General features: G+C 32.7%; 2 protein-coding genes across 3 annotated transcripts in view; both read right to left on the bottom strand.

Annotated features, from left to right (window-relative positions):
• Positions 1–17,737, bottom strand: part of LOC148625374 (uncharacterized) — a 342,046-nt gene that overhangs the window by 155,264 nt on the left and 169,045 nt on the right. The gene's annotated exons all lie outside the window — the stretch shown is intronic.
• Positions 12,498–17,737, bottom strand: part of LOC148625382 (uncharacterized) — a 30,488-nt gene continuing 25,248 nt past the window's right edge. The window contains exons 3-4 of the mRNA XM_088571056.1: positions 16,690–17,731; positions 12,498–13,680 (exon numbers count right to left, since the gene is read on the bottom strand). Coding sequence (XP_088427182.1) covers positions 12,498–13,680; positions 16,690–17,731 — 2,225 coding nt within the window. The remainder of the gene's footprint in view (positions 13,681–16,689; positions 17,732–17,737) is intronic.

Genomic DNA, 17,737 nt, shown 5'->3' with positions numbered 1-17,737 from the left:
ACTTAAAAGTTTCAAATTTATTGATTTTTTTAATGTATCATGGTTGTGCATATGCATACTATTACAGTGAGTTGACTGTGACTGCTGACCATGTTGAACTGGAATAGCCCAATGTAAATACTAATTTCGCTAAATAAATTCATCTATTGAATAAGTAAAATGGAGCTTAAATTCTGTGGTCATTTAAATAGGCATATTCATTTAAGCTCTGAGATGTAAGTGGAATAACTTAATGGTATCGACTTAATGGTGAATGATTGAGCTGAATCATTTTTGTATAAATTTTATTGCTATTGGACATCCACATGCTGAAACTATACAAAGACTTGGACTAACTTCTCATCATATTTACTGAAATTACAATGATTAAATTTCAAAAGGTTTTGGAAATGTGCATTAGCTAATGTAAAAAAAAAACACTAAACATTTCTTTTATTACATAAAAATAAAAACTACAAGATTTGCAACAGGATGGTCACATTATCCAGAATTTTTTCAGGACTTATTTCCCTCTAAAAATATGATGATGTAAATTTCTAGAGAACTATAACAAATGGGAAAACAGAATTTGTTATTTGAACATTGATTTCACCAGTACAGGAGGTTTTTTTTCTACTTCATTCCAATGGTCATCTACTGAAATTCCTAACAGGTAATTTTTTTTTTATGTGAAGGAATAATTCTCCAACAGCTGTTTAACTGCCTGAGTTAAGGTGTCTATTTAAATGACCACAGAGTTTAAGCTCCTTTGTTACTAATTCAGTAGATGAATTGATTTAGCAAAACTGACATTTAGCTTGGAGTATTCCATATGGTATTATTGAACAAAAAAAACTGATGTTTCATCATTTTTTTTTTTTGGTATTTCATCATTTTAGTTTTAATTATCTGTCCTTTATACTTTTAAAGGACCACAAAAAAATTGAAGTTGTATAATGATATGACACTGTCATCTGTGTCATATTTAGCAGACCATTGGTTTTCATGCAATAACTAACGTATTGTTTGATCTTTATAAAATTTCGCAAGGTTTCAAACCACAAAAAGAAGGTTGGTGTTGATGTTGGGAGTGATGGCCCCATCATTTTGGAATAAGGGCCAAAACAAGCCTTTTATAAATTTGATGCTTTAAAAGCATGTGGATGTTCATGATATTGTTCCACAATATTCTATGCCGTATTGGAAAGTAGGGACTATAAGGGGTCAGAAATGAGAATTTTTCAGATGTCTATATGATATATTGAATAAAATGGAATGGGTCTCCTTGAAATTGTATCACAAAGTGCCATACCCACAACGGAAGGTTGGGATTGATTTTGTAGATTCTGATCAGAACCATTTAAGGGCCAAAAAGGGACCACTTCCATTCTGGACAAATTCTTATCCTCTGTCAAATGTTTAATCCTAATCAAACTTCAAGGCTGTTTCAAGCTTGGACTATACTTGCCCCAACTGTTCAGGGTTTTACCTTTGCAGCCTTATAACAAGCTGAGCCCGGCTAGCATTTTATTATTTTTTCCCACATGGTTCAAATATTCACATGTAAGGCTCATGGGAAGTTAAATCTGTTCTTTTTTGTTTTAAAATAAACATTCCAATCATGGTGTTATATACAGTGAAACCTGTCTTATCTGAAGTCGAAATAAACCAAAAACCTATGTAAACCATACACTTTAAAGTCCTTTCATATTCAGTTTCAATATATTTTAAACCTGTGTAAACTGAATACCTGTCTTAACTGAACAAATTTAACAGTCTATAAAGTATTTGGTATAGACAGCTTTCTCTGTATATCTTTGTAAATATTCATTGTGTAGATGTGTTATATTTATTTCTCATTGTAAATTTTAAGGTGATATTAAGCTTCACTTCATTCATGAATGCATGTTTGGGGTCACTTGGATGTTCCAAACCAATCAAATGTGATGATGGTATAGTACATGTTACATGTTCTACATGTACTATCTGTCCTTCAGTAATGTTACATGTTCTACATGTACTATCTGTCCTTCAGTAATGTTACATGTTCTACATGTACTATCAGTCCTTCAGTAAGATCCTTATGAACAATCCAGAATCAACTTCCTTCAATGGATAAAGACTTAACTTGATTCATGCTTAGTTCTAAAATAAATTTAGTTTCCCATGGAATTTCCAAGTCCTGTTTTAAAGGTCAAGGTCACAATTTACTGTACAAATGTCAGCTGTATGCTGCTTGTGTTAGCAGGCGCGGATCCAAGGACTGGCGTACCGGGTGTACGCCCCTCCTAAATCGGTAAGAAAAAATTTTTTCACCACAAGTTTCACCCCATAATATTTTTTGCCATGCTTTGCATGGCATTTAATTAAATTAACGCCCCCCCCCCCCCCCCCCAAACTCAAATCCTGGATCCGCCCCTGGTTAGTTCCCATCAGGCTTTGCGGAAGGTGCTGTACATGTAGGTTTGCACCATCATCAATTTGTGTAAATTGTTTTTCTGAACTGTTTTTTCTACATGCTTGCAGGCATTGTACCATGTAAATGTAAGCTTACAGCATTGTTTTCTCAACAAACCTTCATTTGTATGGTTTCAAATTTGAATTAAAGTTCATTAAAAACTTTGAAATTTTTTTATTTGTGGAATAAGTTGATTTTTTTTTTTAAACTTTAGGTTTAGCTTCATTAGATTTCTGTTAATCACACCCTTTTAATTTTATGGTTGCAGGGACATACTATGAACACATTTTAAAGATTTTTTTTATAACCAGAGGAATTTGTTAGAATTGAAACTTGGTTGCATTGGTTTGTTATTTAACAAAGCTTTAATCTATTAATTTTTCATTTTGTAACTCATAGAGGACTATGTAATGTTATAATTATATGCAGACATCTGGTAATATTTTTAATTAAATGTTCTACATGGATTTTAATATACATACCTACTTTTATTAATGAACTATATTTTATTTACAATTTATTGATATTTTTACCCAAAATATTGCGTGTTTTAAGTGTCTGTGATTATTTGTGGGTATTAGTAATATTTTTATGGTACCAGAACAAAAATAACTCTATGCTTTTTTTTCAGTTACTTTGTTGTGAATTTCATCACTATTTATCTGAATTCAGTTTACAAGTGACTTGAGTTTTCAGATTTATCTAAACTGGAAATACATCTAATTGATTATAGTTTTTTATTCTGTTTAACCATATCCATTTGTTACATCTCAATTGTGCTTAATTAAAAATTTTATTTGAATTATGGTAATCTTCCTAAAATCTCTCGTCACAAGTTTATTTGCTGTGCATGATATTATGCAACTTGGTGTAATGATTCATTTATTTATTTTAAGTAATTTCTGTGGAGTGAGTTAAATTGCTCATGCAACTTGATTTAAATTAATTTTTTAATTGAAACCAAGATTGTCTGCCATTTACAAATACTGCCTGAAATTTGACATTTCATAAACACTACCAATGGACCTGAAATTTGATCATTATAAATGCTGACTATAGACCTAAAATTTGACTATTTATTAATGCTGACTATAGACCTAAAATTTGACTATTTATGAATGCTGCCCGTAGACCTTAAATTTGACCATATATAAATGCTGACTGTAGACCTGATATTTGACCATTCATAAGTACTGCCTATTGAGCTAGACTTTAATTATAACCATTCATAAATACTGTCGACACCAGAAATTTGATCATTGATTGACTATAGATACATGTGTGAAATTTGACAATTTACAAGTACTGCTTATAGATCTGAAACTTGACCATTAACTATTACTGCCATAAAACTAAAGTTGGAAACTTATAGAGCAGACCATTTATAGATACTGTCTTTTGACCATTCAGAAGCCACCATGCCAATAGAAAAAAAAAGAAAAATGTTCCGACTGTGATGGATGTTTTACATTCATAACCTTATGTTGAGCATTTCTCAGTCTTGCTAGACATTTATACAATAAAAAAATCTCATGTGTGAGCAATATTAAATGGAATTTCTAATTATTGAATTTTTGTTTGAAACTGTCGAGTATTTATTGAATAAAATATATGAAACTGCTTAAGCGTATTCTTTAACTTAAAATTTAAAAACAGTTCATTAGATATAATTTCAAGCCTTTATAATATTTGTACTGAATAGAAGCGGATGAAATTCGGTAATCGCTTTTGGGATTCGGTTGATATGACACCTTCCTCACTTTTTAACCTCGAAAGAGTCCAATGTTTTTTTTTTTGTTCTTGTACTATGTTTTTAATTAACGAGTGGAGGCAGAATATGTTTAGTTATTAGTAACTTAACAAAATGAATACAGAAAGATTTTTATTATTTTGTAGAGCGTGGAAGGAAAATTTCTGATTGGATAAAAAATTTTGTCCATCACCTATACTATTAATAGACCAAATTTTGTTATCCGACTCTGACGTCATCAACTTTTTTTTGATGATTTACTCGTTAAATTTTTATACTAAAATTAAATTGTAAGAAATGACTTATATTGTTTTCGGTCGATGAAGAAATAACATCAATCACGTGGTGCTCACTAAATACCCTGCGTAGTACCACAGTCATTTCTTAAGTACTTTTCTGATTGTTCATTCCCCTGCAAACAAATTTAGGGAGTTTATAGGAATCGACGTGTCTATCTATCCGCTCTTGTAAGCGCAGCTTCTTCTAAAACACTCAGTGGATTTTGATAAAATCATAGGAAGGTTGGGTTCTAACGTAGATAGTGTACTGAAGTGTTGCATTTCAAGAGAGAGTTTCCCTTTGTGCACTTGCTACAGTTATAAAAGTATTTCTAGCTATCTTGCTTGCAAAGTAGTTGTGTCAATATTTTACTGAAATTTGTAGATAATGATAGGTACTACTGCCCTTGTCTGCCATGGTTTAGTTAGTTTGTAATGGATCCGGAGAAATAGGAGAAACTATTCGGTGGGACATTCCTAATCAATAGACCAATGGTACTAATTTCTTTTTTTTTCAGTCGTTGTAATTAATATTCTCATTAAAAGATTCGTGCTGATTTAATGTAATAAACCTTCAATGAAGTGCAACCAGTGTTAATACGGGAAATTAGAGCATGAATAATAAACGACGTAGTCATGATCACCCACGTTATAGCGGTTTCATGGCGACACTAAGTTACTACATGACAGTATACATGTACTACTTTTTTAAACATTACATTGTAACTGTATCAACTACTTCGTAACTGATCAAAAGGCTGAAGTTACTGTTGTAAGGAAAAATAAAATAATATACGAATATCTATATCATGGTTCCGTTTACAAATACACTTATGATTATGTAAAGCAACCCACGGTTACAGCAAAATGTTAGATGTTTTAAAATGTCACTTCCGTTTTTTTTGTTTTTTGTTTTGGTGGGTGTTCATATTGTTGGTGCTTTAGGTTTTGAGTGATGTCTTGTTTTACTTATAGTCAGTTCTTATATTTAGATGTATTTAATTTTGTTTGCTCCATTGTATATGTAGACCATCTTCTTTTCCCGTTTTCACGTTTGGGCCATGGACTTGTTATTGACCCTTTGACATTACATGTATATTATGTCGATATCCAGAAAATAGACAGAATTAACTCAAACGAATGAATCAAATGAATTGATAGGAAGGACCTCCATTGAAAAGCATGTTAAAATCAGAGAATAAGTTCATTTAACCAATTCAGTCCTGTACGAACTGAGCTGTTCTGATGATTGACACAGAATTTAAAATGCGGTTAACCTGGTGGTTAACGTATTTGGAGAAGTCGACAGACATTTTAGACAAAACTTTTCTCAAAGAAGAGAAGTAAACACACATTATTGATACATGACTTCGTGACATCAACTTAAGCGTCTTTAATGGCATTCGCAACCTGTTTTTTTTTTTTTTTTTAAAAAGTCGTTGGAAATGGAAAGTCATTTGGGTTTGTCCAGTTGACTTCTGTCACATTTTTTACTCTTTCTTTTGATTTTGGATTATGTTTAGATGGAAGCAAACCGTTTTTATTTCTATATAGCTCTATACCGTCTTTATGAAGTTGGCAGTGTCTCCGCGAACACCACCTATGTACTCGTAGCCTCAGAACTGAAATTCTGCAATTTCATTGGTCAAGAGCATTTTCTTATTGAATGTACATGTTCATGGAATGTGACTGAAACAGAAGCCTGTACGTTTGATTTCAGCAATAAAAGTAGTATTTAAGATAATTGTTTTGTTAATTAAGAGTTCGGGTATTCGTTAACTCCCCCAAGAATCCAGACCTATCTCATTCTGTCTGACATGTAAATTTACAATATTCTGACACATATTCCTTGATGGAATCTTATTACGGTTTTCCAGTGTCACATTCTAGACCCATCGAAATATGCCGGACCCCCTGACCTGTCTGGTGAAAATTGATCCTTGTCAAATGCCAGTATTTTGAACAAGGTCAGCATACTTCACAATAAATACAAAGCGTAGTCATAGAAAATATTTCTTGGTAAAATAAACAACAAAGTATAACGAGAATAGGTATGGTGTATATGTCAAAGAGACAACACCCTCACCGGGATGAAAATTTTAGCCCAGTGCCATCCTTGTATGCCGTATTTGTATTGTTCGCGTTTTTTTAAGGTTCAATCTGTTCAAGTCAAAGGACATTAATTGTCAAGATATTTTAAGTCAAGATGTTAGGAATGCAATAGTTATGTACCTGAAAACTTTGCTAAATGCTTCTTTATATACTATTCTACATATATACATGTTTTCTTCCCTCACAAAGCATGTTACCACAGCCATATTTTGTTAACAACAGAAGTTAAAACATCAAATTTTAAAAATAAATGTAAAATTGACCAGTACAGATTTTAGTTCTGAAAAGCAAACATGCTGTAGCCTAAATATCTAGACTAAGTGCAGTGTAAGCTAGCACTAATTTGTGACAAATTGCCAGATTTGAATGAAAATTTTGATATTTCATGTTTATTGGTGTTGGTATTTAGATGGATCATGGCATCAAATATCTCAATCCATCTAAATTTAAAGAAATGGCAATTTTTTCTGCACTGCATAATACATTTAGGATTAGGAATAATGTCCATTTCAGACTTCAACTCTGGTTTTTGACAGCTGTAGTTTTATTCTAAAATATGTTGTTTACACTTGTTGTTAACGTTATACAGAAGTTATAAAACATTTGTTGTAGGTTTGACTTGTGCTTGTGTGTTTGATATATATAAGAGTAATCAAGGGAACCAAGGTTATAGCGGTAATCAAAAGAATGTAATCCAGGGACAAAGACCAGACATGGAAAACAGACATACACAACAAAGAACATATAGTAACTAAAATCATACATACAAAGTAACAAAAGTAAATGAGCAACTCGGACTCCACTAAAAACTGGGAGCATGGACCAGGTGCACCGGTAGGGTAAGCGTCCTCTGCTTTTCTAAAAACACCCGCCGAGTTGCTCATAAAAAGTCAAGTCCGGGGTAGACAAACGAGGAAAAGAAAACTATGACCCGTTGAATAAATCAGTTTTCATGGTGCCACAGATGAAAAGAAAGTTGACAATTCTGAATGAAAAGTCATCACGTTTGTCGTAAAGTTTGGTCAATAGTTTTCCTTTACCATCGATTTCTAAGTGTAGGTCAAGATATGAGGCTGACTTCACAGTGTCTGTAGTATCCTTTATCTCAAGTGTTTTTGGGTAGATGCGAAAAACGCATAAAGACGCATTTAGCAGTGTTTCAGCACTAAATTTCAATATATTATTAAAACAATGATTGAAAACATTTCGTTTAGGAATTAGTTTTAGTTTTCCCCCGTTATTTACCTTAAAACTAGAATTGCGAGGAAGGTGTTACGAGATTGTTAACTTAAAAGCAAACGAATTAGCAGAAACAATTATAAAATTTCTTAGTAATCAATGGAAACAAATAGGACACGGATTCTGTAAACTTAGAAACAGATAAAATGTATTGGACTGTTTAAATATTCGACGAACAAGCCACGTGTACAAAGAATAGCTCAAATCTATAGTAGTCAAATTACAACCTGTACTTGGATGAACTCCTGAACTCTGATTTTCGGATGCACTTTAATGAGAAGAAAGGTAATAAAATTTTATTAGTAAAATTTTAATTGTAATAACATTCAGTATAAGTTTGCAGGCATATTGGGAAAAAAATATAAACATATGCATGTCAAAAACCCAACGATATGACGATATAAATTCACTCAAGGAAGCTTCCTCTATTTGAAAAGACCATCATTTATTTGATTTCTACATCACTTCATGGGTTTCATTTTTTTGACTAAGTTATCTGCCCTTGAAATGTTCATTTTCAGTGCATTTCAATGAAATTATAACTCAATATACCTGCCGGTGCACCTTGTCCATGCTTCCAATTTTTAGTGGAGTCCGAGTTGCTCATTTCCTTTTGTTAATTTGAATATATGTATTATTTTAGGTATTTTATGTTCTGTGTTCTGTTTGTCTGTTTTTCATGTCTGGTTTGTCCATGGATTACATTCTTTTGATTTAATTCCGCTAGAATCTTGGTTCCCCTGATTACTCTTACCAACATGGCATGGTAAATCTTGTCTTTTGTGCTCGATTCTGATGATGCAAATATCAAAATTACATTTTCAAAATGGCGAGGTTCATACCATGTTTTACCAACTGCCTGATTATTACAGAGACTTAATTGCTGTCTGGACACTGCAACCAAGAGTTTCTTCAGTCAGCATATTAACCTCGAGTCCATAATTGATGTGTGAAATAAACAAACACTATCGGGAACAAAAAATAGAGGTTTTCGTTTGATATAATTCTCAGAAATAAAATAGTCTGTCAATAACGTTAAAGTTGATTACTAACGTCACATAAAGCAATGTAACAAACTTATAATCGGATTGACTTGGTTACTATTTATAGAGAAAACATGGGAACTCCGGACATATAATTTTGATTTAAACAGAATGAAATGTAGGTTAGCATTTCAAACATTTGATGAAAATCCGGGTATCAATTGTATTTTAATGAAACCATTGGAAAATCAATATTTGACCTCAGTATTAGAATGTGTTTGGTCTATATTTGTATTAAGATATAGCTTCTAAAATACTTCAGTAAATTGAGCACATATTACTATTATTGTCTTCGCATAAAGTTTGTTTTGGAGATCTTAGTGTTTAAGAGACGAATAAGTCCGTAATCGAAAGCAAAATCAAGATTCAAGATGAAGGTTTTATTGATTTTGTTATCAGTTATTAGATTGGCATCGGCAAAAGACACAAGAAGGCAACAAATGCACAATCACGAAAACATACATATTATAGAGCTAAATAAACACTACGGATATAAATTTAAACAACATGACAAGTTCGGCGCATATATAATTTACAGCAAATTGTGTGAGACTCGACAATGAATTAAATACTCAGTACTAGCTAGTTAGGTCACAGTTTTTCTTCGATATAACTTAATTAGTCTTCTTACTGTTTGGTTTGCAGTAAGACGATTTAAACAAAAAATAATAATAAAAAAAGAAAAACTGTCGACGAGTTTTATTGGTGACAGCTAAATAAGATTAAGTATATCTTTTGAAATAGGTGGATATCGGCAAAAGATACCGAAGCGTCAGCAGCAAACTGTGGAAAAATATCCGTAACTAACAAACTTTGATTAAGGTAATAAAAATCACTATGAGACTTTCCATTTTATATTTGGTGTTTCTATCCACCTGTTATAGACCACCGAACAACAGGAAATAATCATCCTTACTGACCAGATGATTTCATCATAGTTTTTAATGGTGTTCATGATGTCCGTTTTCTGTGTGTACTTCGTTAGTTCTTTTCTGCTGTACGATTTATTCTTTTTTTTTAACCGTTGAAAACTTCAACGTTGTTTTGTACATTTTTCCTCCACCTGAACTCTCGATTGTGATTCTTCTTATCACACATAACAACCTATTCTATATATTTATGCATAAATATCTACGTGTCTGGTTTGCTAACTTAGGATTTTGTTTTGTCTTAATTATCAGCTAATTTTAATTCTCCTCTGACCAAATATAAGTTTATACTGAAGTAGCGCAGTGACTTTACCCTCCCTGAATAACGTTAAGCGTTAGTATTTAGTAGTATTTTGTTTCCCAGTTCACCCATCACGTTTACAATTGTATGTATGGATGGCCTTTCATCTATATGTTGGTATATTTTAAATGGAGTGCAGTACATTTATATTTCAAGTATCTCAAAAAGTTCGTGCTTTTTAACAGACGAATTATTATACTGATCCAATTACCATAAGCACTAGTAACACAGCAGTAATTAAATTAGATGAATTGTTATTATATCATAACTGTTGTAATTTTTCAAAGTAATATTGACTCTCTATTAATTGAATTTCTATTATGGCACTACAAAGACGTCTGACTGATTTCAATACTTAAGTACCAGTCTTTCTAAGAATCAGGCAGTGGGTGAAACACAGTATGATATGGAAAAAACCCACCATTTTGAAAGTTCAATTTGACTATTTGCACTGTCAGAATAAAGGAAAATAAACAATATTTTCCATATCATTTCGGTAAATAGAGTAATAAATTCATTAAAATGCACAGAAAATGATCATTTTAAGAGCCGAAAACTCAGCCAAAATCTCATTTTTCTAACATTCTACGGAAAAAAGTTATGAGCAAATCCAGAGATGCATAAAACAAATAATGGTCTTTTCAAATAGAGAAAGCATCATTGAGTGAAATTATATTGTCAGATCGGTTAGGTATAGACATACATGTTTCTGATTCTTTCCCATTTTGCCAGATTCTTACAAATACTTACACTGAAAAAACATACAAGCGCCAGTGGTGTGACAACAGTGTTTTGAAACGAAACTTGAAAAGATACATTTAAACGAACTTAATTTCATCCAACTGAGTTAACCAAATGACATTATGTTTTTGTTTAAACTACCAAAACAATAGTTTCATTCAGTTTCACAGAAGTCTTCCGAGAAGTATTTATCTTTACTCATCAATATATTTACTTAGAAAACATAATTTCACACAATGATAAAGCACAGCACATTCGAACAGAAAAACCCAACGCATTGTCTAAAATGGCAATGAATAGAAACCAGTAGGAATGTTTACACATTTCAAAACGCATATCTTTTTAAATACTTATTTTTACGATAGAGTAGTTTTAGGATTTGGACAAAGGTAAGAAAAAATGCTATTAACACCAAGAAGACCACAGCCTTTTTTCATAACTGATCAGAATTGAAAAGGTCGAGAATTGAAATCCTCTAAGTAAATATTGTTTCTACTATCAGACTGTGCGGAGGGAATAGAACACACAATTTTAATCAAGTAAACTGTAGAGCAAAGGATGCAATATGGAGTTAGCGGTTTCATAATTTTAAAGCCATTTATGTCTTTTCAAGGATTTACAGTAAACCTCAAGCATTGACAGTAATATTACTTTCGTTTCTTGTTTTTTTCCACAAGAATATTGATTTTTACACATTTTCTTAATACATCTCGTTATTCACACAATTTTGATTGTAAATTCATTTTGTTGTCCCCACCGCGAAACGACTGAGTGACGTGGCAATCATAATTGTACATACGTAATTGGATGCAACTTCCCTGAAACCAATCGAAGATTTTTTTATTTATATTTGGGGATAGTGTATTTTTATTCAGCAAATTTTGTTGGAGTTATGGTCCTTAGAGTACTAGTTATACCCTGTGGACGTAACTCATCAAAATCTTTCATCGATGTATTATTTTGATATTGTGTATGATATATTATTAGGATGTGTAGTGCTTTATACACGTTCATACAATGGGATTTAGTCTTGGCAGATTTTGTTGTAGTTACAGGACGCAACTTGTCTGAAGATTACACTATAATGTGTAAATATAAACCACATATCAAATACCCATTACAGTATAACTTCCTTTCCACTTTAATGCATATCTTCTCTAGTTATAATTCATAAACTTAATGTTTCACGCTGGGAGAATATGGCAAATCGTAGCTTTTTTGTTTCCTTTCAATATATTTTAACCATATTAAAAGTTACCAGTTTGATGTCATTAGAAATTTTATAACGTCCAACATAAATCGTTATATATTAAATCACGAACATAGTTAAGATGTTTAAAAAAAGTTGTTTTTTTCTTGTCTAGGTAGATGTCCGAACTTAGCTGTTCTCATTCAGCAATTCAAAATCTTAATCTCAGAAGACAGTTGGTTCAGTTAAAACTATTGTATTCGTCTCATGAAAACAATATAACATCCTTATACCTACTAGGAGATATGATTAAAACTTGCTATTCACAGTGTTTGTATATTTGGTTTGTCAAGAGGTAGCATGTAACATAATTTGTACTGCGCATATAAATATTCGCGTATAGTAGTAACTCCCTCCAGCAGTTGACCACATAAAAGAAATGTAGACAAGACTCAAAGGGCATTCGTTTCTGCATTTTTTATTTCCAGTGATCAACAATACGACTATCTTTATGTTTTTTGACATTGCGTTTATTTTTTGCCATTTGTAGTCCCTTTTGGGCCATGATTTTATACATTGCCTTATCATTCTTTGAGTCTCTGCAGGTAACAACACTATTCTTTTCCGGTGGTCGACCAAACTTGGCTGAGTTACTGCTATTATTTCTATAAGCAGTTGACTGATCCACATCAGAATTGGTTTTTTGTCGTCTTTCTGTAGATGCAAAAGATGTATTAGGAGTTGATGAATGTCGACTTGACGGCATTTCAGTAAAGCGGATGATTGTGTCTTGAGATTGACTGTCTAATGTGTTCTGGTCATTGAATACGACACTTCTTGGGCAAATTCTATTTAGAGAATTGTGCTGAATATATTCTGGAGATGAACAGGGAGGTAGTTCACAAGCTTGATTAGAAATACTTCCTCCTAAGGAGATAAGTTCACACTTATAATTATTTGTAGAGATAGATTGATCGATGGTAGAAATGCAACTTTGTTCTTCAACGAGTGAAACTGATTGATTTAACGATGAGATTGGGTCCCCCTTCTTGCTCTGGTGATAAGCATACGTCCCAAATGGAAAGGCTTGAACTGACGGAGGATTGAAAACACTGTCATCGCAATTGTCACTGACAGAAATGATATTGTCATTTGTGCTTTTACTGATGTCACAATACTCTATTGAAGCTTGGTTATTTTCAGACTTCGCTTTAGCTTGGTTATTTTCAGACGTCGCTTTAGCTTGGTTTTCTAATTTTTGATTTGCTGTCAGGTTTGCCAGTGTTATATTTTTTGGGTTCTGATTTGATTGTTTGCTTTCATATGACGACTTTATTTCAAACGGATGGTCTTCATTGTTTTCTTTACAATTATGAAATGATGGAGGTTCCAATAAATGTAATGAGCAATTGTTCGAAGTAGAACATGCTCCTAAATCACTTTTGTTGTTCACGTGATATATATTTGGTGATAATTTTTGTTTTTCTAATCCACTATTTGGTAAATTTGCGTCTGAATTTTTCAAACACTGCACGGAGGGCGAACGGCTTTTTTTCGAAAAATTATTTGAGAAATCATCTTTCGTTGGTGTTTCTGTTCGGAAGATGCTTTTAACTTTTGCCTTTATATTTTTTACTGGTTCATTTTCTTTCACATATTCCCTACATTTATAACAACAATATATTCCACAACAGCTACTGAATACCACAAACATTATAGGTGCAACAATGTATAATGCAATATTGCTCTTGTTATCAAAGAAGTCGTCTGTTGAGCGTTTAAATCTGTTAGCAAGGTTATGATCCCTGTATGGATATTTGAAGGCAGTATCGTTCAAAATGAGGTCAAATAAAGGCACATTTTCATAAACATCATTAGCAGCCATATTGAACTTTCGGCACTTAACTTAAAATGCAAAACCAGGAAAAGTTAAGTATTTTCTTTCGTCTAAAGTATTGCCAGTAAATAAAATATTTGTAATTCTAATTTGAAAATATAAACAAACGTTGTTTTTACTACTGCAAGAGTATATGCACGATGTAATGAATACGAAAAAATCTAAATCGAACAGATATATTCTCATAAAGCCATTTTATCGCCTTTGAAATTGATTTAATATTTTTGTTTTGTTCACATTGAAAAAGGAACACAATACAAACACATAAACGTTGTGACCAACCTGAATAATATATAAATCCATTACAATCAGTTAATAAATTTCATCTTCTAGTGCTAAGAACGCTTCGAAATATATATATATATATTCTACAAAACTATCAAACTCGCTACAATTAATGCTATAGTGCCCTTTACATTTGGAATTAAAGACGTACACAACCGTCGATAAATCGAATCACAAGACAATGTCTACTAATTGAATAAAAGAGAAATTACAAAAGATAGTAATCATTTTAAATTCTATGAGTGGATATGTTCACGTTGAAAGTCACGTGGAGTTTGCTTGTTTACTTTTCACATTCATATAGAGTATGTGCAACTTCGATAGTATCCATTGTGTTCAATTTTAGAACCTGCGCCGTAATTTACGTCAGTATAACGTCATGTTCAAGCCGTAATTACTAGTTATACCATTCATTTCGAATGTATTTCTTTGCAGTACATCTCCAACTATTAATTAACAATAAGTAATTGGTGGTTTGACTAAGTGACGCATGAGCTTGCAGAATTATCGAATTGGTGTGTGTTGGTTTCGTTAAATTGCGAGTTTCAAAATGATAAGATTTGTCGTATTGCGATGACTACCAATGCATCAAGAAATTTAGCGGTGTGATTCAAAATTTTCTGATAAGACCAACTTCAATAATTTGAAAATGTAATGGTAATGGAATAAATAATCACAGATCACAAGATCACAAAGTTCTCTAGAAATGCTTTTAACAAGTCCTGAATGATGTGAATCATTTCATTTTTAGCCTTCCTGGATAAATAGTCCATATGCATGAGCTTTTGTCATCTTCTGATGTCCGTCAATGATTTCTTTGTTCCATAGGGTATCTTGTGCGGAAATATTTTGATCCGTCTATAACATGACTACCATGTCTTTTTATACAGAACATAAAAAGCAAAAGACAAAAAAAAATAATAGCAAGCATAATATTTGGCATTGTGACAAGAGAAGGGAAGTTCTGATACACATTATTTGTTACAGTGGACATTCCGTAAACAATACATCATCCCTAAATTATAACTGGAATCAACAGTTCTTAGCATATATTTCAGAAGCAATAAAAAAAGAAAAAAGAAATAAAGAAAACAGAAAGTAAGAAAATTAAAAATTTAGTGTGTACAAGAATATGTACAAGCAGCTGTTTTAAGTGTTTTCATGAGAAGCTATAGAATAAAAATTGACAGTGTATCAGAAGTATGGAAATGCATTTTCTTTCTGAAACCAAATTATTTTGATCTCTTAAGCTGTGAATTCTTAGGAACATGTTGTTTTTTTTGGTACAAACTTGGTAATTATATTGCATGTGTCACCTCTAATATGGCCCAGATATCGATTGGTATTGAATTTCTCTCAGCACGAATCTTCCCTTTCTTTCGCTATTTTCATACAAATCAAAGACAAAAGCACACATTTTCCTTGTATTTATATTTTTTATTTGGTTTCTATTCAAAGTTTGGTAAGGGATATATATATATATATATAGAAAGGTCTGAAAAATTCCCAACGATGTTAAACTGTCAAATTTGCGATGCAAATTTTTGGTCGTTCCCTCCGCGGGACTCGAACTCGTACTGCTGTGAAATCTATGGAAACACCGCCTGCACAAAGTCCAGCGCCCTAGACCACTCGGCCAGCTAGGCTATATAAAAAATATAGCTTTCGCTGGCCGGGTCATTCCTCCTCGTAGGATTAATCTAGGGCTGTAACCTAGTACACGATGTATGGTAGTACGGGACAGTTCATTTAGATGTTAATATGTAGGATAGAGGATCAAATTAATGATGCATGTCACAACAAATCAATATTATACAAACGTCTCAGAATGTGACGACTCTATTTGCTACACTGCTCCATCGGATCACATTGATACAGGGAAGATATATAAACGTATAGAAAGGTCTGAAAAATTCCCAACGATGTTAAACTGTCAAATTTGCGATGCAAATTTTTGGTCGTTCCCTCCGCGGGACTCGAACTCGTACTGCTTTGACATCTATGGCAACACCGCCTGCACAAAGTCCAGCGCCCTAGGCCACTACAGACGTCATAGCAGTACGAGTTTGAGTCCCGCGGAGGGAACGACCAAAGACGTTTATATATATATATATATATATATATATATATGTATGTATGTATATATATATATATATATATATATATATATATATATATATATATATATATATATATATATATGTATGTATGTAAACACTTGTTTGAAGCATGTAGCGTCGACATTTTACTAATTTTGATAACACTTTTGAAGAACTCCGTGTCAATGTTTGTCACACTTTGACACCGTTTCTTCAGCTACAGCAATGTGTTTGTCTATTTGTTTCATGCCATAGTTGCCATAGTCTTTGACTATTTTTATTCATTCTGTATTTCGCTTTGAGCGATTGGCTTTATGAATGTCATCATGGCTATAAATACTTTGTATTCACCATTCTTCGAATCTTGAAAGCGACAGGAAATTCTTTACCTTTTCCAGTGATCTACAATGCGCTTGTCTTTTTTCGTCTTACCATGACCTTTATTTTTCGCATTCCTGATTCCACTTTCAGCCATTAGTGTATATATTGTACTTTCATTTCGTGAAATCCGAAAATTAACAACACTATTATCTTCTTGGTTTTGTTTAAGAACGCTTTCAGTATTGCTAGTCTTGATTCTTTCAGATCTCCCAGAATGGTTTGTTTCTATGTTAAATGCTGTGTTAATCATACTATTTTGAGTTGAATAGTCGATGAAAAACGGTGGAGTGTTTCTTTTCTCATTTGATGAAATTGATACATCTGAAATTGGTGATAATTGACTCACCGATTTTACCAACGTTTCCGTCTGAAATGAATTATCTGATGATTTGTTGACAACAGACGGGTTAAGGTCATTTAATGATGTTTCTCTAGAGTTAATGTTACTACGAGCATTGTGTTGGATGTAATCTGGAGATGAATATAAAGGAGGTTCACACACTGCATTAGATACACTTCCTTCAAGCGAGATTAATTTCCTTCTTTCCGTCTTATTTTTTGGTGTTAATTTGAATATAGTAGAAAGGAATTGTTGTTCTTCCGAGGAAGATGGAATCTGATTCGGGAAAGGACACAATGCTACACCTTCTTTATCATGGTTTGCTATTGTCTTGGATTCTCCATCAGAAGGGGCTGTTGAAACAAACTCATTACTCTCAATGTATGTCTGATTGACCCTTTCATCTTTTATATTAGTTGTAAAAGAAGAAATATGTTCTGATGTTGGCGTAGCGTCATTTTCTACTCGGATATCTGAATTTTTCTGTGATCCCTGGCAACTTTTAGGCTTGAAGTATGGATATTGACGTTGACATGGCGAATTAATTTCAAACGGATGCTCCTCCATGCTTACTGAACAACTAAGAACAGTTGACTCAGTTACTGTAGATAAAGGAGAATACATCGAACACCCGTCGGTTGATAAACACATGTCCAAGTCATTACTGTTAGAAAAATAACGTATATTTGGCGACGATTTTTGTTTTTCGAAAGAAA

This window comes from Perna viridis, chromosome 2, assembly GCF_037379345.1.
Source record: "Perna viridis isolate PV_CMFRI_1.1 ecotype Kerala chromosome 2, ASM3737934v1, whole genome shotgun sequence".
NCBI classification, from domain to species: Eukaryota; Metazoa; Mollusca; class Bivalvia; order Mytilida; family Mytilidae; genus Perna; species Perna viridis.
The sequence above is the reverse complement of the archived record's forward strand: the minus strand, read 5'-3'. Positions and strand labels throughout refer to the sequence as shown.